The following is a 24,869-nucleotide window of genomic DNA, read 5'->3' as shown; positions in this document are numbered from 1 at the left end:
ATCTTCCCAATGTATTCTTGGATGTTCGTTGTCTCATCCTGGACTGTGGTGCTGACACTCACCAGTCCCCGGCCCCCTTCCTTCCGCTTAGCGTACAGCCTCAGGGTGCTGGATTTGGGGTGAAACCCTCCATGCATGGTAAGGAGCTTTCTTGTCTTTATGTCAGTGGCTTCTATCTCCTCCTTTGGCCAGCCTATTACCCCAGCAGGGTACCTGATCACGGGCAGGGCGTACGTGTTGATGGCCCGGATCTTGTTCTTACCATTCAGCTGACTCCTCAGGACTTGCCTGACCCTCTGCAGGTACTTGGTGGTTGCAGCTTTTCTAGCGGCCTCTTCATGGTTCCCATTCGCCTGTGGGATCCCCAAGTACTTGTAACTGTCCTCTATGTCTGCAATGTTGCCTTCTGGTAGTTCAATCCCCTCAGTTCTGACTACCTTCCCTCTCTTTGTTACCATCCGACTACACTTCTCCAGTCCGAACGACATTCCAATGTCATTGCTGTATAGCCTGGTAGTGTGGATCAGTGAATCGATGTCTCGTTCACTCTTGGCATACAGCTTGATGTCATCCATGTACAGGAGGTGGCTGACAACTGCTCCGTTCTGTAGTCAGTATCTGTAGCCAGTCTTGTTAATGATCTCACTGAGGGGGTTCAGGCCCATGCAGAACAGCAGTGGGGACAGAGCATCTCCTTGGTAGATCCCGCACTTGATGGTGACTTGTGCTATGGGCTTGGAGTTGGCCTCTAGTGTTGTACGCCACATCCCCATTGAGTTCCTGATGAAGGCTCTTAGGGTCCCATTGATCTTGTACAATTCTAGGCATTCCAGTATCCAGCTGTGGGGCATTGAGTCATAGGCCTTCTTGTAATCAATCCAGGCAGTGCACAGGTTTGTCAGTCTGGTCTTGCAGTCTCGGCTGATTGTTCTGTCTACCAGTAGCTGGTGTTTTGCGCCTCTGGTATTCTTGCCAATTCCTTTCTGTGTCCCGCTCATGTATTGACCCATGTGCCTGTTCATCTTAGCCGATATGATGCCTGACAGGAGCTTCCATGTAGTACTGAGGCAGGTTATTGGTCGGTAGTTGGAGGGGACCGGTCCCTTCTTGGGGTCCTTGGGGATCAGGACCGTATATATATATATATATATATATATATATATATATATATATATATATATATATATATATGAACGTCAAAAGCTTTAGAGCTTCGTCAACTTTTTTTGCTTAAAATAAAAAACAAAGACTTCAGACTTCAGGTATGAGCGGACTAAGTTCATTCATGGCTCCCTCCTGTATTTAGGGTCGCTCCATAACCCCGGTCCGTTGGATTCAAATGGTGCCGCTATATTGGTACTACATCGCGGTTAGAATGTGTTATTTAACCTCCTAAGACCTGAACTCTTCCACAGCAGCATTTTTAATTTCTCTTTGATATTTGGTCATATTGGGGCCCGATGAATGTAAAAACAAAGAATTACCAGATTTTTTTAACCTTATTTTTGTTTTTAAGAAAAATAAGAGCCAAAAATGAGGATATTCGTTTAAAATTTTGATAGGTTTTGTTTTAATTTATTTAAAAGAAATAAAAGGGGGACTCTAAAGCCTGACAGCTAACTAACATGCCGTGATCTTTACATACAGCCTGGTGTGTGTGGCGAGATTAGTCGTTTTAGCTTTGGCCATGCCCTAGTACTACTGTCGCCTAGGAAACGGGGCGGGGCAACGACGCTAGCGAAGCGTCAGACGGAGCTGATAGGTGGAAGTGCTGCATGACACCATAGCGTGCCATGGTTCCATCGGTGTGGTGACACTGGGAGGTGAAGCGCAGTGTAATCTGCAGCTTCACATCTCCTGCACGTCGCGCTGTTAATCGGACCTCCATAATCATCTTCTTACCAGGTAAGTCAGTCACTCACACAACGACATTTTACTAGTAAAATAACAATAACCTGCAGGTTTATATGAGTAATTGACTTATTGAAATCGTATAAATAAAGTTTCTTATTTAGCACTTTAAAATAGCTGTGGTGTAAAACCGAACCCTGTCAGTAACCATTTCTACGGGCTGTTATCTTAACGTATTAAGCGCTTTTGACCAGACGCTGTAGAAATCAAACCAATCGATCCCGTTTCAAACTGTCAGATTATCATCGGGCATCCTCGGGAAGCTCTTCGGTTTACATGTGTTATGTTGTAGCCCCGCTGCAGCATGCTGACCCGCGTGTTCCGTGCCCACGGGCTCGTGGTGGCCTCTCACCCCTGGGAGGTGATTGTGGGGACAGTCACCCTCACTGTCTGCATGATGTCCATGAACATGTTCACTGGGAATGACCAGATATGTGGCTGGAACTTCGACTGCCCCAAAACAGAGGTGAGCAAAGGATCAGTGTCAATAATAACAAGTGGTGCGATTTTATTCTATTAATTCTATTGTTTTTTATTATTGCAGGAGATTCTGAGCAGTGACGTCATCATCCTCACCATTACGCGTTGTATCGCCATCGTCTATATTTACTTCCAGTTCCAGAACCTGAGACAGCTGGGGTCCAAATACATTTTAGGTATCAGTGCTCGTGTGTTTGTAGGACATGCCGGTGATGTTTCTCCCTTTTGACCTGACTCCGTCTGCGTTTCCTGTAGGCATCGCTGGCCTTTTCACCATCTTCTCCAGCTTTGTATTCAGCACAGTTGTCATTCACTTTCTTGATAAGGAGCTCACTGGCCTCAAGTAAGGACACACTCGATAAAAAGGTCCTTTTTTCAGGAGCTCTTTCAGAAACGTGCGATAAAGAGTTTGATCCTGTCTTTCAGTGAGGCTTTGCCCTTCTTTCTGCTTCTCATCGACCTCTCCAAAGCATGCGCTCTCGCCAAGTTTGCCTTGAGCTCCAGTTCTCAGGTATGCACTATTATATTTTGGTTTTTATTGCCACATCCTAACAGCAGCGGAGAAACTGATATGTCACTCATATGTTTTCAGGATGAAGTGAGGGATAACATTGCTCATGGGATGGCGGTACTTGGACCTGCCTTTACTTTGGATGCTCTGGTGGAATGCTTAGTGATCGGAGTGGGAACCATGTCAGGTATGTGCTCCTGTTGGGTGTTCGCATTAGGAGAGACTAGCTTGTGGGTTCCTGAGCTTGTTTTCCACAGTTTCCATGAACCGATGTCAGACACAAACATACTGTTTTACATGTAACCTGAAGCCACTTTTACGTTGCTGTGAAGTAAGCACTGTTTGAATCATCTGTTTTCACAGCTTGCTGGAAGCTGTCGTGTATTTATGTCTGGTCACTTTAGCACCAGTTGAGTTTCCCACATGTTTGACTATTAATCACAAGTTTTCTTCTATTTGTGAAATCATTTGGACATAACTGCATTAGTAATCAGATCAAAGGTTGTCTGACTGCACATTAGTGCCAGGTGTGGTTTCTTCCCCCACAGGTCACCAAGCTGGACACTACGCTGAATTTATCATTGCTGTTGTAATAGTGGACAGACTTTAGAAACTGAGTGTTGCTGTAGAAAGTGAATAACGCCTTTCTGTGATTATGATGCTATAGAGGTGTGACTTGTTGTCGAGCGGATATCTGTGTGGTGTCTTGCAGGTGTAAGGCAGTTGGAAATCATGTGCTGCTTTGGATGCATGTCTGTCTTGGCCAACTACTTTGTGTTCATGACTTTCTTCCCAGCATGTGTTTCCCTGTTGCTGGAGGTAAGGGCACAGCTTTCCTGCATGTGTCTGACATGTTGATGTTTGTGCGGGTTTCTTTGATTGTTCCTGTTATTTGTTCGTTCAGCTGTCCCGCGAGAGTCAGGGGGGCCATCCTATCTGGCAGCTCAACGATTTGTCCAGAGCAATGGAGGAGGAGGACAACAAACCCAATCCTGTAACACAGAGGGTCAAAATGATCATGGTAAGCTTCTAACGGGTTACTTAGTGTCTTTGTCTTTATTTGAAGAATTGTGTAATGTTTGTCTCTGCTCCACGTTCAGTCTCTCGGCCTGGTCATGGTTCATGCTCACAGCCGCTGGATTGCTGAACCATTGTCCATAAACTCTGCAGTGGACATGCTCGGGGTCGGCATGGAGCTGGACCACTTCTCACCCAGGAGAATTGAGCCAGATAAACCTCTTTGGCAGTTCTACCTCACGAGGTGATGCAGTAGTTTAGGTTGTTTTAATTTAACGTTCGCACAGTTGTGATAACTGCCCCATGGAGCATTGCACATGCTGTTGAGCTGCTGAACGTATGAGACTTTCTGTGTGAGACATAAAGGGCAAAAACTCTGTTCTGTGAAGAGATGGGTGGTCAGGGTCACCTGTGCTTTGTGTTTGTGTTCATAATGGAATTGCAGAGTTTTCCTGGACATTCCTGTTGTTGTGCTTTTGTGAAGTGAAACATGTTCCTCTTCATCTTACCTTACAGGATGATAACTATGGACATAGAGCAAATGATCTGTCTGCTCTTGGCCCTGCTGCTGGCTATCAAGTACATCTTCTTTGAACAGGCTGAGATGGAATCCACGCTGTCACTGAAGAACCCCATCTCCCTTTCCACACACACCCTAAATCCTCCATCCCCATCCGAGCCCTGCTGCAGGGAGGATCTAGTTACGTCACGATGCCACGCCCCCGCTCACACCATGGCTGTTCCAGGACCCGCCCATAAGGAGGAGAGAGGTGTGTCTACTGATAGTGGTAAAACAGACGGACTTGTTAGCGCTTTGTTATCAAATTCAACCTTGTTATCCTAGACGAGGTTATCCGGCCCCTGTCTGCTGCCGACAACGATCATCATCCAAGGAGCTTCTTTGTAACGAGGGAAGAAGAATCCAAGTCTGAGAGCACGGAGAACATGCTCCCCCAAAAGCCCAGAGACCTGAACCACTGTGTGACCATCCTCAACGACCCTAAGGTCAGCCATTAGGCGCAAATCGCTGAAGCCCGTCTTCGAAAAACTCGTTCCACAAACGTTTAGTCATTTTCTTTGTTTCGAATCATGCGATATTAAAACTGTTGCCATCAGTTGTGATCTTTTAAAGAATGCTAATAATTTCCCACACATATCTGCTCAGGCATCAGTTGTATATGTGCTGGACTTCAGGGTCGTTATGTTGCTTTGAACGCACTTATGCTGACATAACATGTTATGTTGTTGGTAATGAAAGGAGCTCGTTTCAATCAGAGTATAGAATCAAGTTACTGACCTCATCAGGTAGGTAGTCGAGGGTGTCGGCCTCAGCGGCTTTGGTGTGAATGTGGAGAAGAGGGGAAAACAATGGCCCCCAAACAGGAAGTGTTTCCAGGTGGAGGCCATTGACATGTTTGTCCTTCCTCATCTTTTCTGACTCATGTCGTTTCCCTTTCAGTTGAAACGGTTCAGCTTTATCACAGGAAGACTGACAAGCCCACAAAAAGTTTCAACTTTTGATTTAGTAAGAGCAGCTAACTGCAGCTACAAGATGGGACTGCCTTCACTTTAAAGCAGACCTGACCCCGCCTACCTCCACCTCGTTCAGTTGCAGTTTGATAAGTTAAACAGATCACCTCTACTTAAAGAGAAAATACCTGCACAAAGGTGTGATCTGCAGTGATTGTAGAGCTGCAGTTTACACACACTCGTCACGGACGCCACGGTAACCTCAGACGCATTGATGTCTTTGAACTGTTCTTTTTCCAACTGGAAAGATTTTCAAAAACAAGAATTTGGTTCACAAGTTTGAATTTTCTGTCATTTGTGTGGTAAAAGTACAAACACGGGGTCAAAAGTACTCATACACACAGCAGCTACTCTAAATAAACTCTGCCAATGATGCAGGAATCATGTGGCCGACGTGCAGCTTACAAAGTAACATTAAACCAAATTACCATGAAATTCAATGAATTAGTGAATGTTTGACCACAGCGTGCATGTAGTCCACAGCATTTACTGCTGAGTTAGGACTGTGTAGATATTTATATAAGCAGCATGTATGGTGTCAATGCCAACAGTCATCATCATTTAATGAACTGGCTATGACCTGTTTTCCATAATGTTTATTTGTTGTGGGGGGAAAATGACATGTTTATGAAGACGTTTCAGAATTATTTCAGTCTTTTAGTTATTTTATCTTACTGTATATTATTTTATTATCTTACTGTATATTATTTTATTATCTTACTGTATATTATTTTATTATCATGTATTTAAAGTAAATCCCCAGTGTCTGGTCTGCACAGACTATAACTGACCGTGAGTCTGGTTGTTGCAGCTGGGCCCTCGTTTCCTGAGTGATGCTGAGGTGATGCTCCTGGTCAGCTCTAAACACATCCCTGCCTACAAACTGGAAGCCATCATGGAGACCGCAGAGCGAGGCGTGGCCATTAGAAGAAAAATGTTATCAACCAAGCTTCCCTGTTCCTCTGCGCTCTCCTCTTTACCGTACACAAACTATGACTACTCGAAGGTGAGACACAACTACGTTCTCCTCTGTTGTCGTCTAATTTCTGCCTGAACTGCTCCAAACTTACCTCAACATTTCAAGCAAAGGGCCTTACCACGGGGCAAGGACAGGAGGAAGACTTTAGTAGTGTGTTGTACCTGTTACACATTCTTTGTTATAAGCTATCACCACACAACTGTAATGACTGTTCACACACATCATAGCAAAGTCTTGTTTATAAAGTAAAGTTTGTTTTGATAAACAGGAAGTGACAAAGCGCTGGGTAAAACAAAGAAAACAGGCACCAAACAGATCAAACAAAAGGTCAAAGGTCATTTAAGGTTAAAAAACTCAACAGAAGCTTTATTAAAACAAACACTTGTAACTGCAACATCTGACCATGTGAGCCTAGTTATACTGATCATTACCATTTATAATTATTAATATAACTGTAACATTAATGAACACAGAGCATTGCAGCCTGACCCACAGAGCAGTGGGAGGAAAGCTCAGGTGTATTTACAGTCGCACAGGTGACAACATGATGGAGCATCACGTCGTACAGGAGGAGCACACGTACACACTACAAGAACTGTACACACTGAAAAGTACACAGTCAGTATAATGAGCGGGCCGTCTCAGCGTGACCCACTGTATATGTTAGCTGTGTGTAATGTGTTGGGACATTTATGATTACAGCTGCTCTGCTGTATCTGTGTTACTTATTTTAGTTGCTGTTCTTACTGTCCTGAAGCACCTGTGACCAAATGATTTCCTCTGAGATTAATAAAGTTCTCACGTTCTTTTCTCTCACCTTATTTACTGGGATGTGGTGGTGATTCCCAGTACAGTATTAATTTTCTGAGAAACTATTTTGGTACAAACATCAATTCTTAGATTTAAAATAAAATGTCACTAAGTTATTTTGAACACAGCCCTTGTTTCCCAGGTTGTCGGCACCTGCTGTGAGAACGTGATTGGCTATGTGCCCGTACCTGTGGGTGTGGCTGGACCACTACTTCTGGATGGGAAACAGTTCCAAGTTCCCATGGCAACTACAGAAGGCTGCTTGGTCGCCAGCACCAACCGCGGCTGTCGAGCAATCGCAGTGAGTGTTGCATGTGTTGTTACTGCTACTCTGCATGTGCTGCAGGACGAGTTACAGCATGAACGCAGTATATGAAAACACTGTGAACCATGTGTCGATATTTACCATATATATGTGTGTGTGTGTGTGTGTGTGTGTGTGTGTGTGTGTGTGTGTGTGTGTGTGTGTGTGTGTGTGTGTGTGTGTGTGTAGCTGGGTGGGGGAGCCCGTAGTCGTATCTTGGCTGACAGCATGACTCGGGGCCCTGTAGTCAGACTGCCCTCTGCCTGCCGTGCTGCTGAAGTCAAAGCCTGGCTGGAGAGCACCGACGGTTTTCAGGCCATCAAAGCCGCCTTTGACAACACCAGCAGGTAAACTGGTCTGCAGTGTGTGTTTGTGTGTCTGTCTGTGTGTCTGCAGTGTCTGTTTGTGTGTCTGTCTGTGTGTCTGCAGTGTCTGTTTGTGTGTCTGCAGTGTCTGTTTGTGTGTCTGTTTGTGTGTCTGCAGTCTCTGTTTGTGTGTCTGTTTGTGTGTCTGTTTGTGTGTCTGTTTGTGTGTCTGCAGTCTCTGTTTGTGTGTCTGCAGTGTCTGTTTGTGTGTCTGTCTGTGTGTCTGCAGTGTCTGTTTGTGTGTCTGCAGTGTCTGTTTGTGTGTCTGTTTGTGTGTCTGCAGTCTCTGTTTGTGTGTCTGTCTGTGTGTCTGTCTGTGTGTCTGCAGTGTCTGTTTGTGTGTCTGTTTGTGTGTCTGTCTGTGTGTCTGCAGTGTCTGTGTGTCTGTTTGTGTGTCTGCAGTCTCTGTTTGTGTGTCTGCAGTGTCTGTTTGTGTGTCTGTCTGTGTGTCTGCAGTGTCTGTTTGTGTGTCTGTTTGTGTGTCTGCAGTCTCTGTTTGTGTGTCTGTCTGTGTGTCTGCAGTGTCTGTTTGTGTGTCTGTTTGTGTGTCTGCAGTCTCTGTTTGTGTGTCTGTGTGTCTGCAGTCTCTGTTTGTGTGTCTGCAGTGTCTGTTTGTGTGTCTGTCTGTGTGTCTGCAGTGTCTGTTTGTGTGTCTGTCTGTGTGTCTGCAGTGTCTGTTTGTGTGTCTGTCTGTGTGTCTGCAGTGTCTGTTTGTGTGTCTGTTTGTGTGTCTGCAGTCTCTGTTTGTGTGTCTGCAGTCTCTGTTTGTGTGTCTGTTTGTGTGTCTGTTTGTGTGTCTGTTTGTGTGTCTGCAGTCTCTGTTTGTGTGTCTGTCTGTGTGTCTGCAGTGTCTGTTTGTGTGTCTGTGTGTCTGCAGTGTCTGTTTGTGTGTCTGCAGTGTCTGTTTGTGTGTCTGTTTGTGTGTCTGCAGTCTCTGTTTGTGTGTCTGTCTGTGTGTCTGTCTGTGTGTCTGCAGTGTCTGTTTGTGTGTCTGTTTGTGTGTCTGTCTGTGTGTCTGCAGTGTCTGTGTGTCTGTTTGTGTGTCTGCAGTCTCTGTTTGTGTGTCTGTCTGTGTGTCTGCAGTGTCTGTTTGTGTGTCTGTTTGTGTGTCTGCAGTCTCTGTTTGTGTGTCTGTCTGTGTGTCTGCAGTCTCTGTTTGTGTGTCTGTCTGTGTGTCTGCAGTGTCTGTTTGTGTGTCTGTTTGTGTGTCTGCAGTCTCTGTTTGTGTGTCTGTGTGTCTGTTTGTGTGTCTGCAGTCTCTGTTTGTGTGTCTGCAGTGTCTGTTTGTGTGTCTGTCTGTGTGTCTGCAGTGTCTGTTTGTGTGTCTGTTTGTGTGTCTGCAGTCTCTGTTTGTGTGTCTGCAGTGTCTGTTTGTGTGTCTGTTTGTGTGTCTGTCTGTGTGTCTGCAGTGTCTGTGTGTCTGTTTGTGTGTCTGCAGTCTCTGTTTGTGTGTCTGCAGTGTCTGTTTGTGTGTCTGTCTGTGTGTCTGCAGTCTCTGTTTGTGTGTCTGTCTGTGTGTCTGCAGTCTCTGTTTGTGTGTCTGTTTGTGTGTCTGCAGTCTCTGTTTGTGTGTCTGTCTGTGTGTCTGCAGTCTCTGTTTGTGTGTCTGTTTGTGTGTCTGCAGTCTCTGTTTGTGTGTCTGTGTGTCTGCAGTCTCTGTTTGTGTGTCTGTTTGTGTGTCTGTCTGTGTGTCTGCAGTGTCTGTGTGTCTGTTTGTGTGTCTGCAGTCTCTGTTTGTGTGTCTGCAGTGTCTGTTTGTGTGTCTGTCTGTGTGTCTGCAGTGTCTGTTTGTGTGTCTGTTTGTGTGTCTGCAGTCTCTGTTTGTGTGTCTGCAGTCTCTGTTTGTGTGTCTGTTTGTGTGTCTGTCTGTGTGTCTGCAGTGTCTGTGTGTCTGTTTGTGTGTCTGCAGTCTCTGTTTGTGTGTCTGCAGTGTCTGTTTGTGTGTCTGTCTGTGTGTCTGCAGTCTCTGTTTGTGTGTCTGTTTGTGTGTCTGTTTGTGTGTCTGCAGTGTCTGTTTGTGTGTCTGTTTGTGTGTCTGCAGTCTCTGTTTGTGTGTCTGTTTGTGTGTCTGTCTGTGTGTCTGCAGTGTCTGTGTGTCTGTTTGTGTGTCTGCAGTCTCTGTTTGTGTGTCTGCAGTCTCTGTTTGTGTGTCTGTTTGTGTGTCTGCAGTCTCTGTTTGTGTGTCTGTCTGTGTGTCTGCAGTCTCTGTTTGTGTGTCTGTCTGTGTGTCTGCAGTGTCTGTTTGTGTGTCTGCAGTGTCTGTTTGTGTGTCTGTTTGTGTGTCTGCAGTCTCTGTTTGTGTGTCTGTTTGTGTGTCTGTCTGTGTGTCTGCAGTCTCTGTTTGTGTGTCTGTCTGTGTGTCTGCAGTGTCTGTTTGTGTGTCTGCAGTGTCTGTTTGTGTGTCTGTTTGTGTGTCTGCAGTCTCTGTTTGTGTGTCTGTTTGTGTGTCTGCAGTGTCTGTTTGTGTGTCTGTCTGTGTGTCTGCAGTCTCTGTTTGTGTGTCTGTTTGTGTGTCTGCAGTGTCTGTTTGTGTGTCTGTCTGTGTGTCTGCAGTCTCTGTTTGTGTGTCTGTCTGTGTGTCTGCAGTGTCTGTTTGTGTGTCTGTTTGTGTGTCTGTCTGTGTGTCTGCAGTCTCTGTTTGTGTGTCTGTCTGTGTGTCTGTTTGTGTGTCTGCAGTCTCTGTTTGTGTGTCTGTTTGTGTGTCTGTTTGTGTGTCTGTCTGTGTGTCTGCAGTGTCTGTTTGTGTGTCTGTTTGTGTGTCTGCAGTCTCTGTTTGTGTGTCTGTTTGTGTGTCTGCAGTGTCTGTTTGTGTGTCTGTTTGTGTGTCTGTCTGTGTGTCTGCAGTCTCTGTTTGTGTGTCTGTTTGTGTGTCTGCAGTCTCTGTTTGTGTGTCTGTTTGTGTGTCTGCAGTGTCTGTTTGTGTGTCTGTTTGTGTGTCTGTTTGTGTGTCTGTCTGTGTGTCTGCAGTGTCTGTTTGTGTGTCTGTTTGTGTGTCTGCAGTCTCTGTTTGTGTGTCTGTTTGTGTGTCTGCAGTGTCTGTTTGTGTGTCTGTTTGTGTGTCTGTCTGTGTGTCTGCAGTCTCTGTTTGTGTCTGTTTGTGTGTCTGCAGTGTCTGTTTGTGTGTCTGCAGTCTCTGTTTGTGTGTCTGTTTGTGTGTCTGTTTGTGTGTCTGCAGTGTCTGTTTGTGTGTCTGCAGTCTCTGTTTGTGTGTCTGTTTGTGTGTCTGTTTGTGTGTCTGCAGTCTCTGTTTGTGTGTCTGTTTGTGTGTCTGCAGTGTCTGTTTGTGTGTCTGTTTGTGTGTCTGCAGTGTCTGTTTGTGTGTCTGTTTGTGTGTCTGTTTGTGTGTCTGCAGTCTCTGTTTGTGTGTCTGTTTGTGTGTCTGCAGTCTCTGTTTGTGTGTCTGTTTGTGTGTCTGCAGTGTCTGTTTGTGTGTCTGTTTGTGTGTCTGTTTGTGTGTCTGTCTGTGTGTCTGCAGTGTCTGTTTGTGTGTCTGTTTGTGTGTCTGTTTGTGTGTCTGCAGTGTCTGTTTGTGTGTCTGTTTGTGTGTCTGCAGTGTCTGTTTGTGTGTCTGTTTGTGTGTCTGTCTGTGTGTCTGCAGTCTCTGTTTGTGTGTCTGTTTGTGTGTCTGCAGTGTCTGTTTGTGTGTCTGCAGTGTCTGTTTGTGTGTCTGTTTGTGTGTCTGTTTGTGTGTCTGCAGTGTCTGTTTGTGTGTCTGCAGTCTCTGTTTGTGTGTCTGTTTGTGTGTCTGTTTGTGTGTCTGCAGTCTCTGTTTGTGTGTCTGTTTGTGTGTCTGTCTGTGTGTCTGCAGTCTCTGTTTGTGTGTCTGTTTGTGTGTCTGCAGTGTCTGTTTGTGTGTCTGTTTGTGTGTCTGCAGTCTCTGTTTGTGTGTCTGTTTGTGTGTCTGCAGTGTCTGTTTGTGTGTCTGTTTGTGTGTCTGTCTGTGTGTCTGCAGTGTCTGTTTGTGTGTCTGTTTGTGTGTCTGCAGTCTCTGTGTGTCTGTTTGTGTGTCTGCAGTGTCTCTTTGTGTGTCTGTTTGTGTGTCTGTTTGTGTGTCTGCAGTGTCTGTTTGTGTGTCTGTTTGTGTGTCTGTCTGTGTGTCTGCAGTCTCTGTTTGTGTGTCTGTTTGTGTGTCTGTTTGTGTGTCTGTCTGTGTGTCTGCAGTCTCTGTTTGTGTGTCTGTTTGTGTGTCTGTCTGTGTGTCTGCAGTGTCTGTTTGTGTGTCTGTTTGTGTGTCTGCAGTGTCTGTTTGTGTGTCTGTTTGTGTGTCTGTCTGTGTGTCTGCAGTCTCTGTTTGTGTGTCTGTTTGTGTGTCTGTCTGTGTGTCTGCAGTCTCTGTTTGTGTGTCTGTTTGTGTGTCTGCAGTCTCTGTCTGTGTGTCTGCAGTGTCTGTTTGTGTGTCTGTCTTTGTGTCTGCAGTCTCTGTTTGTGTGTCTGTTTGTGTGTCTGCAGTCTCTGTTTGTGTGTCTGTCTGTGTGTCTGCAGTGTCTGTTTGTGTGTCTGTTTGTGTGTCTGTCTGTGTGTCTGCAGTGTCTGTTTGTGTGTCTGTTTGTGTGTCTGTTTGTGTGTCTGTCTGTGTGTCTGCAGTCTCTGTTTGTGTGTCTGTTTGTGTGTCTGTCTGTGTGTCTGCAGTCTCTGTTTGTGTGTCTGTCTGTGTGTCTGCAGTGTCTGTTTGTGTGTCTGTCTGTGTGTCTGCAGTCTCTGTTTGTGTGTCTGTTTGTGTGTCTGCAGTGTCTGTTTGTGTGTCTGTTTGTGTGTCTGTCTGTGTGTCTGCAGTGTCTGTTTGTGTGTCTGTCTGTGTGTCTGCAGTGTCTGTTTGTGTGTCTGTTTGTGTGTCTGTTTGTGTGTCTGCAGTCTCTGTTTGTGTGTCTGTTTGTGTGTCTGCAGTGTCTGTTTGTGTGTCTGTCTGTGTGTCTGCAGTCTCTGTTTGTGTGTCTGCAGTGTCTGTTTGTGTGTCTGTTTGTGTGTCTGCAGTGTCTGTTTGTGTGTCTGTTTGTGTGTCTGCAGTGTCTGTTTGTGTGTCTGTCTGTGTGTCTGCAGTCTCTGTTTGTTTGTGTGTCTGTCTGTGTGTTTGCAGTGTCTGTTTGTGTGTCTGTTTGTGTGTCTGCAGTCTCTGTTTGTGTGTCTGCAGTCTCTGTTTGTGTGTCTGTTTGTGTGTCTGCAGTGTCTGTTTGTGTGTCTGTTTGTGTGTCTGCAGTCTCTGTTTGTGTGTCTGCAGTCTCTGTTTGTGTGTCTGTTTGTGTGTCTGCAGTGTCTGTTTGTGTGTCTGCAGTGTCTGTTTGTGTGTCTGTTTGTGTGTCTGTCTGTGTGTCTGCAGTGTCTGTTTGTGTGTCTGTCTGTGTGTCTGCAGTCTCTGTTTGTTTGTGTGTCTGTCTGTGTGTTTGCAGTGTCTGTTTGTGTGTCTGTTTGTGTGTCTGCAGTCTCTGTTTGTGTGTCTGCAGTGTCTGTTTGTGTGTCTGTTTGTGTGTCTGCAGTGTCTGTTTGTGTGTCTGTTTGTGTGTCTGTCTGTGTGTCTGCAGTCTCTGTTTGTGTGTCTGTTTGTGTGTCTGTTTGTGTGTCTGTCTGTGTGTCTGCAGTGTCTGTTTGTGTGTCTGTTTGTGTGTCTGTCTGTGTGTCTGCAGTCTCTGTTTGTGTGTCTGTTTGTGTGTCTGTCTGTGTGTCTGCAGTGTCTGTTTGTGTGTCTGTCTGTGTGTCTGCAGTCTCTGTTTGTGTGTCTGTTTGTGTCTCTGTTTGTGTGTCTGCAGTCTCTGTTTGTGTGTCTGTTTGTGTGTCTGCAGTGTGTGTTTGTGTGTCTGTTTGTGTGTCTGTCTGTGTGTCTGCAGTCTCTGTTTGTGTGTCTGTTTGTGTGTCTGCAGTCTCTGTTTGTGTGTCTGTCTGTGTGTCTGCAGTGTCTGTTTGTGTGTCTGTTTGTGTGTCTGCAGTCTCTGTTTGTGTGTCTGTCTGTGTGTCTGCAGTCTCTGTTTGTGTGTCTGTTTGTGTGTCTGCAGTCTCTGTTTGTGTGTCTGTTTGTGTGTCTGTCTGTGTGTCTGCAGTGTCTGTGTGTCTGTTTGTGTGTCTGCAGTCTCTGTTTGTGTGTCTGCAGTGTCTGTTTGTGTGTCTGTCTGTGTGTCTGCAGTGTCTGTTTGTGTGTCTGTTTGTGTGTCTGCAGTCTCTGTTTGTGTGTCTGTCTGTGTGTCTGCAGTCTCTGTTTGTGTGTCTGTTTGTGTGTCTGCAGTCTCTGTTTGTGTGTCTGTCTGTGTGTCTGCAGTCTCTGTTTGTGTGTCTGTCTGTGTGTCTGCAGTGTCTGTTTGTGTGTCTGTTTGTGTGTCTGCAGTCTCTGTTTGTGTGTCTGTTTGTGTGTCTGCAGTCTCTGTTTGTGTGTCTGTCTGTGTGTCTGCAGTCTCTGTTTGTGTGTCTGTTTGTGTGTCTGTCTGTGTGTCTGCAGTCTCTGTTTGTGTGTCTGTTTGTGTGTCTGCAGTCTCTGTCTGTGTGTCTGCAGTGTCTGTTTGTGTGTCTGTCTTTGTGTCTGCAGTCTCTGTTTGTGTGTCTGTTTGTGTGTCTGCAGTCTCTGTTTGTGTGTCTGTCTGTGTGTCTGCAGTGTCTGTTTGTGTGTCTGTCTGTGTGTCTGCAGTCTCTGTTTGTGTGTCTGTTTGTGTGTCTGTCTGTGTGTCTGCAGTGTCTGTTTGTGTGTCTGTTTGTGTGTCTGTTTGTGTGTCTGTCTGTGTGTCTGCAGTCTCTGTTTGTGTGTCTGTTTGTGTGTCTGTCTGTGTGTCTGCAGTCTCTGTTTGTGTGTCTGTCTGTGTGTCTGCAGTGTCTGTTTGTGTGTCTGTCTGTGTGTCTGCAGTCTCTGTTTGTGTGTCTGTTTGTGTGTCTGCAGTGTCTGTTTGTGTGTCTGTCTGTGTGTCTGCAGTGTCTGTTTGTGTGTCTGTCTGTGTGTCTGCAGTGTCTGTTTGTGTGTCTGTTTGTGTGTTTGTTTGTGTGTCTGCAGTCTCTGTTTGTGTGTCTGTTTGTGTGTCTGCAGTGTCTGTTTGTGTGTCTGTCTGTGTGTCTGTTTGTGTGTCTGTTTGTGTGTCTGTCTGTGTGTCTGCAGTCTCTGTTTGTGTGTCTGTTTGTGTGTCTGCAGTCTCTGTCTGTGTGTCTGCAGTGTCTGTTTGTGTGTCTGTCTTTGTGTCTGCAGTCTCTGTTTGTGTGTCTGTTTGTGTGTCTGCAGTCTCTGTTTGTGTGTCTGTCTGTGTGTCTTCAGTGTCTGTTTGTGTGTCTGTCTGTGTGTCTGCAGTCTCTGTTTGTGTGTCTGTTTGTGTGTCTGTCTGCAGTGTCTGTTTGTGTGTCTGTTTGTGTGTCTGTTTGTGTGTCTGTTTGTGTGTCTGTTTGTGTGTCTGCAGTCTCTGTTTGTGTGTCTGTTTGTGTGTCTGTCTGTGTGTCTGCAGTCTCTGTTTGTGTGTCTGTCTGTGTGTCTGCAGTGTCTGTTTGTGTGTCTGTCTGTGTGTCTGCAGTCTCTGTTTGTGTGTCTGTTTGTGTGTCTGCAGTGTCTGTTTGTGTGTCTGTTTGTGTGTCTGTCTGTGTGTCTGCAGTGTCTGTTTGTGTGTCTGTTTGTGTGTCTGTTTGTGTGTCTGCAGTCTCTGTTTGTGTGTCTGTTTGTGTGTCTGCAGTCTCTGTTTGTGTGTCTGCAGTGTCTGTTTGTGTGTCTGTCTGTGTGTCTGCAGTCTCTGTTTGTTTGTGTGTCTGTCTGTGTGTTTGCAGTGTCTGTTTGTGTGTCTGTTTGTGTGTCTGCAGTCTCTGTTTGTGTGTCTGTTTGTGTGTCTGCAGTGTCTGTTTGTGTGTCTGTTTGTGTGTCTGCAGTCTCTGTTTGTGTGTCTGCAGTGTCTGTTTGTGTGTCTGTTTGTGTGTCTGCAGTCTCTGTTTGTGTGTCTGCAGTGTCTGTTTGTGTGTCTGTTTGTGTGTCTGCAGTGTCTGTTTGTGTGTCTGCAGTGTCTGTTTGTGTGTCTGTCTGTGTGTCTGCAGTGTCTGTTTGTGTGTCTGTCTGTGTGTCTGCAGTCTCTGTTTGTTTGTGTGTCTGTCTGTGTGTTTGCAGTGTCTGTTTGTGTGTCTGTTTGTGTGTCTGCAGTCTCTGTTTGTGTGTCTGCAGTGTCTGTTTGTGTGTCTGTTTGTGTGTCTGCAGTGTCTGTTTGTGTGTCTGTTTGTGTGTCTGTCTGTGTGTCTGCGGTCTCTGTTTGTGTGTCTGTTTGTGTGTCTGTTTGTGTGTCTGTCTGTGTGTCTGCAGTGTCTGTTTGTGTGTCTGTTTGTGTGTCTGTCTGTGTGTCTGCAGTCTCTGTTTGTGTGTCTGTTTGTGTGTCTGTCTGTGTGTCTGCAGTGTCTGTTTGTGTGTCTGTCTGTGTGTCTGCAGTCTCTGTTTGTGTGTCTGTTTGTGTCTCTGTTTGTGTGTCTGCAGTCTCTGTTTGTGTGTCTGTCTGTGTGTCTGCAGTCTCTATTTGTGTGTCTGTTTGTGTGTCTGCAGTCTCTGTTTGTGTGTCTGTTTGTGTGTCTGCAGTCTCTGTTTGTGTGTCTGTCTGTGTGTCTGCAGTCTCTGTTTGTGTGTCTGTTTGTGTGTCTGCAGTCTCTGTTTGTGTGTCTGTTTGTGTGTCTGTCTGTGTCTGCAGTGTCTGTGTGTCTGTTTGTGTGTCTGCAGTCTCTGTTTGTGTGTCTGCAGTGTCTGTTTGTGTGTCTGTCTGTGTGTCTGCAGTGTCTGTTTGTGTGTCTGTTTGTGTGTCTGCAGTCTCTGTTTGTGTGTCTGTCTGTGTGTCTGCAGTCTCTGTTTGTGTGTCTGTTTGTGTGTCTGCAGTCTCTGTTTGTGTGTCTGTCTGTGTGTCTGCAGTCTCTGTTTGTGTGTCTGTCTGTGTGTCTGCAGTGTCTGTTTGTGTGTCTGTTTGTGTGTCTGCAGTCTCTGTTTGTGTGTCTGTCTGTGTGTCTGCAGTGTCTGTTTGTGTGTCTGTCTGTGTGTCTGCAGTGTCTGTTTGTGTGTCTGTTTGTGTGTCTGCAGTCTCTGTTTGTGTGTCTGTTTGTGTGTCTGCAGTCTCTGTTTGTGTGTCTGTCTGTGTGTCTGCAGTGTCTGTTTGTGTGTCTGTTTGTGTGTCTGCAGTCTCTGTTTGTGTGTCTGTGTGTGTGTCTGCAGTCTCTGTTTGTGTGTCTGTTTGTGTGTCTGCAGTGTCTGTTTGTGTGTCTGTCTGTGTGTCTGCAGTCTCTGTTTTTGTGTCTGTCTGTGTGTCTGCAGTGTCTGTTTGTGTGTCTGTTTGTGTGTCTGCAGTCTCTGTTTGTGTGTCTGTTTGTGTGTCTGCAGTCTCTGTTTGTGTGTCTGTCTGTGTGTCTGCAGTGTCTGTTTGTGTGTCTGTTTGTGTGTCTGCAGTCTCTGTTTGTGTGTCTGTCTGTGTGTCTGCAGTGTCTGTTTGTGTGTCTGTTTGTGTGTCTGCAGTCTCTGTTTGTGTGTCTGTCTGTGTGTCTGCAGTCTCTGTTTGTGTGTCTGTTTGTGTGTCTGCAGTCTCTGTTTGTGTGTCTGTCTGTGTGTCTGCAGTCTCTGTTTGTGTGTCTGTTTGTGTGTCTGCAGTCTCTGTTTGTGTGTCTGTGTGTCTGCAGTCTCTGTTTGTGTGTCTGTTTGTGTGTCTCTGTGTGTCTGCAGTGTCTGTGTGTCTGTTTGTGTGTCTGCAGTCTCTGTTTGTGTGTCTGCAGTGTCTGTTTGTGTGTCTGTCTGTGTGTCTGCAGTGTCTGTTTGTGTGTCTGTTTGTGTGTCTGCAGTCTCTGTTTGTGTGTCTGCAGTGTCTGTTTGTGTGTCTGTTTGTGTGTCTGTCTGTGTGTCTGCAGTGTCTGTGTGTCTGTTTGTGTGTCTGCAGTGTCTGTTTGTGTGTCTGTTTGTGTGTCTGCATTCTCTGTTTGTGTGTCTGCAGTGTCTGTTTGTGTGTCTGTCTGTGTGTCTGCAGTGTCTGTTTGTGTGTCTGTTTGTGTGTCTGCAGTCTCTGTTTGTGTGTCTGTCTGTGTGTCTGCAGTGTCTGTTTGTGTGTCTGTTTGTGTGTCTGCAGTCTCTGTTTGTGTGTCTGTCTGTGTGTCTGCAGTCTCTGTTTGTGTGTCTGTTTGTGTGTCTGCAGTCTCTGTTTGTGTGTCTGTCTGTGTGTCTGCAGTCTCTGTTTGTGTGTCTGTTTGTGTGTCTGCAGTCTCTGTTTGTGTGTCTGTCTGTGTGTCTGCAGTCTCTGTTTGTGTGTCTGTGTGTCTGCAGTCTCTGTTTGTGTGTCTGTTTGTGTGTCTGTCTGTGTGTCTGCAGTGTCTGTTTGTGTGTCTGCAGTCTCTGTTTGTGTGTCTGCAGTGTCTGTTTGTGTGTCTGTCTGTGTGTCTGCAGTGTCTGTTTGTGTGTCTGCAGTCTCTGTTTGTGTGTCTGCAGTCTCTGTTTGTGTGTCTGTTTGTGTGTCTGTCTGTGTGTCTGCAGTGTCTGTGTGTCTGTTTGTGTGTCTGCAGTCTCTGTTTGTGTGTCTGCAGTGTCTGTTTGTGTGTCTGTCTGTGTGTCTGCAGTGTCTGTTTGTGTGTCTGTTTGTGTGTCTGTCTGTGTGTCTGCAGTGTCTGTGTGTCTGTTTGTGTGTCTGCAGTCTCTGTTTGTGTGTCTGCAGTGTCTGTTTGTGTGTCTGTCTGTGTGTCTGCAGTCTCTGTTTGTGTGTCTGTTTGTGTGTCTGCAGTCTCTGTTTGTGTGTCTGCAGTGTGTGTTGTTCCTGTGTGACGGAGGACTGCTGTCTGCAGGTTTGCGAGGCTTCAGAAGCTGCTGGTGGGTCTGGCAGGGAGAAATCTTTATATCCGCTTCCATTCAAAGACTGGAGATGCGATGGGGATGAACATGATCTCTAAGGTAACTGTGGTCGTGTCTGCAGCTTCGTTTAATGTGGAGAAACACACGTGTTGTTTTGTTAAAGGGATTTCTGCAACATCACCCGTCGCCTACTGGTGATGGTCAGAGGGCCCGGTGGCGCCAGTGTCCGGCAGCCTCGCCTCTGTCAGTGCGCCCCAGGGTGGCTGTGGCTACAATGTAGCTCCATCACCAGTGTGTGCATGTGTGTGTGAATGGGTGGATGTGGTGTAAAGTGCTTTGGGGTCCTTAGGGACTAAGTGAAGCGTTATACAAATACAGGCCATTTACCGTTTACTTACACCATCACCCAGTGCTCACTCACACTGGATTAACAAAGGTTCTTATTCAGCACTTCTGGAAACACTGTTTTAGATGGATCAGCGTTTCTCAACATGAACCTGCGTCGCTGTGTCAGATGCATTTATGACGTAGCAACCATACGTGATGAATCTGATCTACCCGCAGGGCACAGAGGAGGCTCTGAGGTTACTGCAGCAGCACTTCCCAGAGCTGCAGGTGGTGGCTGTTAGTGGGAACTACTGCACAGACAAGAAGCCAGCTGCCATCAACTGGATCGAGGGCCGGGGAAAGTCTGCTGTCTGCGAAGCCACCATCCCTGCCAAGGTGGTCAGAGAGGTAGGAAGCACTGTGTAACCTTTACTGGGACTAACTGTCTGCCAATAGAGTTTCAGCAGAAACCTGCAGTGAAGCAAACTTTCACTTTAGAAGATGCACGTACTGACTCTGCTTTTTAGAGAAGTATTAAATCTAAGCACAACCTTAAGGGTTAAAAACAGTCTGACAGAAAACAGGATTCAATTTGTCACACAAAACTGAAGAAACAGGATCTAAGTTCAAAATTATTGATCATAACACTCAGAAGTCTGATGGACCTTTATCGTCTCTCTAACAGGATGACGTCACAGAGCACAACTGTGTGGTTTTACCCACCAGGTGCAGTTAGAGTTCTTTACCTGTGCTACCTATGAGTCACTGGGTGTGTCCCATCTGGAGACTCCAGTGTCCTCCTGGGGGACCTGCTGAGCTGAACCACAGTTTGTTCACAGGAAAAAAACTATTTGAATGTCCAGAAGAGTTTCGAGGACTTGAAAAATGACGCTGATATTTAAACTCTCTGCTGTTCTTAGTCTGACAGGATCTTCCTCCACAGTTTGAGTCAAACATGTTGATCTGATCAATCATTCAGTGCTTTTTTATTTTCTGCGGCACAAAACACTGAACTTCAGAATCACATTCTTTATAACACAATACTGTGAGAGTGCACGCAGTACTGTGTCACAAAGAATCACTACTGTGTGCACAGTGGGGTGAGAAGTGTTTGGCCCTCGTGTATTTATGTTTGTCACACCCCAATGTTTCCGATCATTAAACGAATGTAAACTTTAGACAAAGACAGCATGCAGTTTGTAAATGAAGGTGTTTATGATTTAACCTACATGAAGAACATCTTTCTGGCAGAGACTCGTCTTTAATCGAAACACTACACTCACATCTAAAATTCTATTTTCATTTGAAAAGATTTGAATTTTAAAAAGTATTTAAAGTATTTCCTGTTGTCATTTAACAACGACTCGCTGTTTGAGAACAGCTCCACCTGTCAGGTCTCTGATGTAGCTCATTGGAAGCCAACCGTGGCTGCACTTTTCATGAATCGCTTTGATGGTTTGTAAAAGGACGACAGCGTTTCATGCTGCTGTCTCGGTCTCGCTCCCTTCAGGTTTTGAAAACAAGCACAGAGGCTCTGGTGGAAGTTAACATCAACAAGAACCTGGTGGGTTCAGCCATGGCAGGAAGCATCGGAGGTTTTAATGCACATTCAGCCAACCTGGTCACAGCCATCTACATAGCATGTGGACAGGTAAATGACCTGTGAGGAAATGCTGTGCATCACAGCTATTCCCATGTGTCCTGTGTTAATGTGTGTGTGTGTGTGTGTGTGTGTGTGTGTGTGTGTGTGTGTGTGTGTGTGTGTGTGTGTGTGTGTGTGTGTGTGTCCTGTGTTAATGTGTGTGTGTGTGTGTGTTAATGTGTGTGTGTGTGTGTGTGTGTGTTAATGTGTGTGTGTGTGTGTGTGTGCACACAGGACCCAGCTCAGTCAGTGGGCAGCAGTAACTGCATCACCCTCATGGAGCCGTCAGGCCCAGCAGGAGACGACCTGCACATCTGCTGTACTATGCCATCTATAGAGCTGGGCACTGTAGGAGGAGGGACCAACCTGCCTCCACAACAGGCCTGTCTGCAGGTACGAGCACATCAAGCATGTCAAGCAACCGAAGATCAACAGTTAACACTGGGCAGTCCTTTTCATTTTGAAGTGGTTACACAACTGTTAGATGTTTAGGATCATGTAATATTGTTCAGTTAGAGGTGTCAGTAATGACAATGACTGATGGATGCGTGGTGCACGGTCTGAGTGCATGAAGAGCTGAGCAGGAGGGAAGCCTGCAGGGTGAGCACAAAGTAAGAGGCCGTAAAAACTGTCAGTCGTGTAACTCGCTGCTGTGACAGTAGATCAGTGAGTCACGTGAAAAGAGTTTAGCAGGCTGCTAGCTAAGATGACGGGAGAGAAACAAAGCAAACCCGTTTACAGTCGGTCATCTGCAGCAGGAAAAGTGAAAACAATGACGTTCCACTGAAGCAGGCGTAGCTTCCTCAACAATCCTTTCAAAGCTCTTTTCAAAAAGACTTTGATTCAATAAAGACAGTTTTTATTTCTGCTTCCCTCCCAGTTCGTGTCTGTCTGGACGATTACAAATCAGTGACACGTGTCCCCGAGCACCTTTTATTAAACACACAGTGAACACGCCACACATTTACTTTATGCAGATGTTAAATGTCCAGCAGTGTCCGTAAAAACAAAACATTTTGGATTTCAGCTTGGACCGTGTCTCCATGATGACTGTTTTTAGTTTGCACAGTCTGTTGTTGTACCTGTGCGTCTGCAGTGAGTCACAACTAAAAACTCGATTTGATTTTAGGACCAAGTGCAAGTGTGAGCAGAGGTATATGGCGTGCTGGTGCACAGTGACACAAACATGTCACAGTCGTGTGGTTTTTAGATCCTTACATGGATAAATGGATTAGCAGCACTGTTTCATTCAAAGCTGCATCCGTGGAAGGATTTGGTTGCCATATAACTTGTGTGTTCATGTGTGTGTAGATGCTGGGTGTGCAAGGAGCCAGTCAGGACTGTCCAGGTGAGAACGCCCGACAGCTGGCCAGGATCGTGTGTGCCACGGTACTCGCTGGAGAGCTCTCACTGATGGCTGCTCTGGCTGCTGGGCATCTGGTCAAGAGTCACATGACCCACAACAGGTAAGAGCCTGTAATCCAGTGTTGGAGTTACGTCATTATAAACTGCAATGGGATTTAAAAACAAAATCTGTGTGTGTGTGTGTGTGTGTGTGTGTGTGTGTGTGTGTGTGTGTGTGTGTGTGTGTGTGTGTGTGTCTCGATGGGGGGGTTCTCGTAGGACAAAGGGGGGCCTTGCAGGAACAGTTTGGGAACCACCTTCTTAGACTAATTTGTATTTGTGTTTGTACAAACTCTCACCTAATGATTCTTTATCTACAGCCAGTCAAACAGAAGCGCTGCACTTCACTGAAGCAAGCAGACTGATTTGTGTTATTGAGCTGCTCCTGATATTGCAGGGCTGTCACAGTGTTGTCCAAATCAGAAGAATTCCCTATAATGAATTGTAATAATGAATAATTCATTTCAATGATTGTGTTATACTTAAAATGTGAATGTCAATAATCATTATTTAATTCTACCAACCACAGAGATCTAATGAATCTATTCTGTCTTTGTTTTGGTGCAACGACGCCATGATGGCACCTGTTCTGACTCTTCTGTTCACAGGTCGAAGGTAAACCTGCAGGAGGCAGGAACGTGCACCAGGGAAGCATCGTGAAAGAACAGCTGGGTCTGCTGGGAAAACTCACGTGGCCAATCGGAAAGGGGCGAGTGATTCATCACTGACCTTAAAGACGATTCAAATCAAAGAGACTTTCTGCTCAGCAGTTTCTATTCTGACATTAAAGGATGAATCCGTATGTTTACATGAACAATCAGTTCATGACTTCTTTTATTTCAGCAGAATGATGTAAGCTTTACAGCCCACTGGAGTCAAATTAAAATGCCTCCCCTCCTACGTCCAGTCTGTGAGCTGTGAATACAAATACCATCATACGGGTCACTGATGTGTGAGACATGCTGTTTATCACACTTTATGCTTCATAATTATTTCATTTCCTTGTCTAACAAGGACACGTTTCAGCTGTTAAACATTCAGTCTGCACTTCAGCCTTCGAGAACTACTGATTACATTTGGCTGGTTTTATAAAAACGTGTCCACATCCTGACACAAACACTACAATACTGCACAAAAGTAAAAGCACATGTGGTAATGCAACAGTAGCTGACTGCCTTTGACCATAATCGCACACGTGACAGCAACATTAGCATTGCTGCTGCAGACATGTGTGGATCCCACAGAAGAAATCATAACACACAAGCTTAACCACAGCTTTATGTGCTGGAAATGGCAAAGCAACAAAACTGGAACGAAGCTGAGTTACAGGCTGACAGAAGGTCACGCACCACGAGGGAGCTCACAACGGACAACAAAGGGAACAGCCCACAGCTGACACTAATCCAGATCAAAGGAAGCAAAATCACAGATTAGAATTAGAGAGGAGACTATCAAAATAAAACAGGGAAACAGCAGAGAGACCCAGGCTGGGAATCAGTGGACTCAGATGAAGTCAGGACCAAACCCGTACAGAGAACCAGAACAGCAACACCTCCCCAGCCCCAAAGACTCAGGACCATGACAAACCCCATCACACATCGCTCATGGTGCTGGTGGTGGAGGTCAGTCAGTTGGCCTGTTGTTTCTTCTTCTTTCAGCTGCTCTCTGTAGGGTCGCCCACAGAAGGTCGTCACCCTCTTCCTCACCCACTGCATGCCCTTCATCACTGCATCCACGAGCCTCCTCATTGGTCTGTTTCTTTTCCTCATTTCTGAGAGCTCCATTTTCTGGATCCCTTAAGTAATTTAAGCAGATGAAAATCTGAAAATTGTGTTGTGTATTCAGCCCCCTGTGCTCTGATACCCCTAAACAAAACCCAGTGATATCAGTGGCCTTTAGAAGTCACCTAATTAGATAATCAAGTTGGATGGAGCTAAACATGTGGCAGAAAACCTGTTGGAGGCTGCAAAGGAGGTGGAGATTGACCTTCCAGCAGACAATGTAATGGTTTATATCAAAGAATATCCACGTACTGGGTCTAAATCACACCGAACATCTGTGGCAAGACTCGAAAACTGCTGTTCACAGACGCTCCACATCCAATCTGACTGAGCTGTGATAAAAGTTAAATGCAACAATGAGTAAGTAAGACTGAGAGTGTGCAAAAGAGGATTCTTAAATCATGTACATCAGACACTAAAGTGTGACGAGATCCTGCAGGGTCCCAACAGCCGGGGCCCACAGGACTGCAGGACCCTGCAGGACTGATGCAGGGAGGAGGGATGTGATGCACCTTATGTCGAACCCTGATTTATGATGGGAAAGTAACTAAAGGTTATGACAGCCATAGTTTTTAAATTCAAATTCAAATTTTATTTGTCACGTACACAGTCATACACAGTACGATATGTAGTGAAATGCTTGGACAACTGCTCGTGACCTAAAGAAAACAAAAAAAGGAAAAGGCTATGAATAAGATAGGAAATAAATATGAAAAATTAAAAAGGGTAAATTTAACTAGGAAGGAATAAAATATAAATTAAGGTTAAAAATGAAATAACTGTACAACACAAATTAGAATGAAGGGTAAATTTAACTGGGAAGAATAAGATAAAATATATAAATTAAAGTTGAAAATAAAATAACTGTACAACAAAATACACAGTATAGAACTATATAAGAATGTATGAAGAAATATAAATAAATATATACACAATAACAGCAGCATATGCACAATAACAGCAGCGTGATTTAAGTAATGAAGTGAAAACAATGTCCAGAAAGTCCAGTGTGTGTAAGAACTGTATGTGTGGGTCAGTACTGTGTGGTGGTGTGATTGAGAGACCGTATCGCC

General features: G+C 45.5%; 1 protein-coding gene across 1 annotated transcript; it reads left to right on the top strand.

The window, feature by feature from the left end:
• The first annotated feature begins 1,768 nt into the window (after positions 1 to 1,768).
• On the top strand, positions 1,769 to 22,915 carry hmgcra (3-hydroxy-3-methylglutaryl-CoA reductase a). The gene is made up of 20 exons (XM_085424300.1): positions 1,769 to 1,905; positions 2,204 to 2,377; positions 2,456 to 2,567; positions 2,647 to 2,734; positions 2,818 to 2,902; positions 2,984 to 3,089; positions 3,615 to 3,721; positions 3,807 to 3,923; positions 4,003 to 4,163; positions 4,436 to 4,689; positions 4,764 to 4,924; positions 6,261 to 6,455; positions 7,381 to 7,539; positions 7,732 to 7,889; positions 18,636 to 18,741; positions 19,207 to 19,377; positions 20,480 to 20,620; positions 20,846 to 21,004; positions 21,923 to 22,077; positions 22,624 to 22,915. The coding sequence occupies exons 2-20, from the start codon at positions 2,216 to 2,218 to the stop codon at positions 22,673 to 22,675; spliced, it is 2,649 nt and encodes an 882-aa protein (XP_085280426.1). The 5' UTR covers positions 1,769 to 1,905; positions 2,204 to 2,215; the 3' UTR covers positions 22,676 to 22,915.
• Positions 22,916 to 24,869: the final 1,954 nt, after the last annotated feature.

Source organism: Rhamphochromis longiceps, linkage group LG12, assembly GCF_057381845.1.
Source record: "Rhamphochromis longiceps isolate RC_006_pf linkage group LG12, R_longiceps_female_GT1.1, whole genome shotgun sequence".
NCBI classification, from domain to species: Eukaryota; Metazoa; Chordata; class Actinopteri; order Cichliformes; family Cichlidae; genus Rhamphochromis; species Rhamphochromis longiceps.
This window is presented reverse-complemented; position numbering and strand designations above follow the sequence as displayed.

What these genes read in the sequence shown, in the direction of transcription:
- hmgcra (XM_085424300.1), top strand. Translation starts at nt 2,216, where the DNA reads ATGCTGACCCGCGTGTTCCGTGCCCACGGGCTCGTGGTGGCCTCTCAC. An exon ending in CCTTGAGCTCCAGTTCTCAG is followed by an intron (nt 2,903 to 2,983) that starts GTATGCACTATT and finishes ATATGTTTTCAG; the next exon opens with GATGAAGTGAGGGATAACAT. An exon ending in CGCCCATAAGGAGGAGAGAG is followed by an intron (nt 4,690 to 4,763) that starts GTGTGTCTACTG and finishes TTGTTATCCTAG; the next exon opens with ACGAGGTTATCCGGCCCCTG.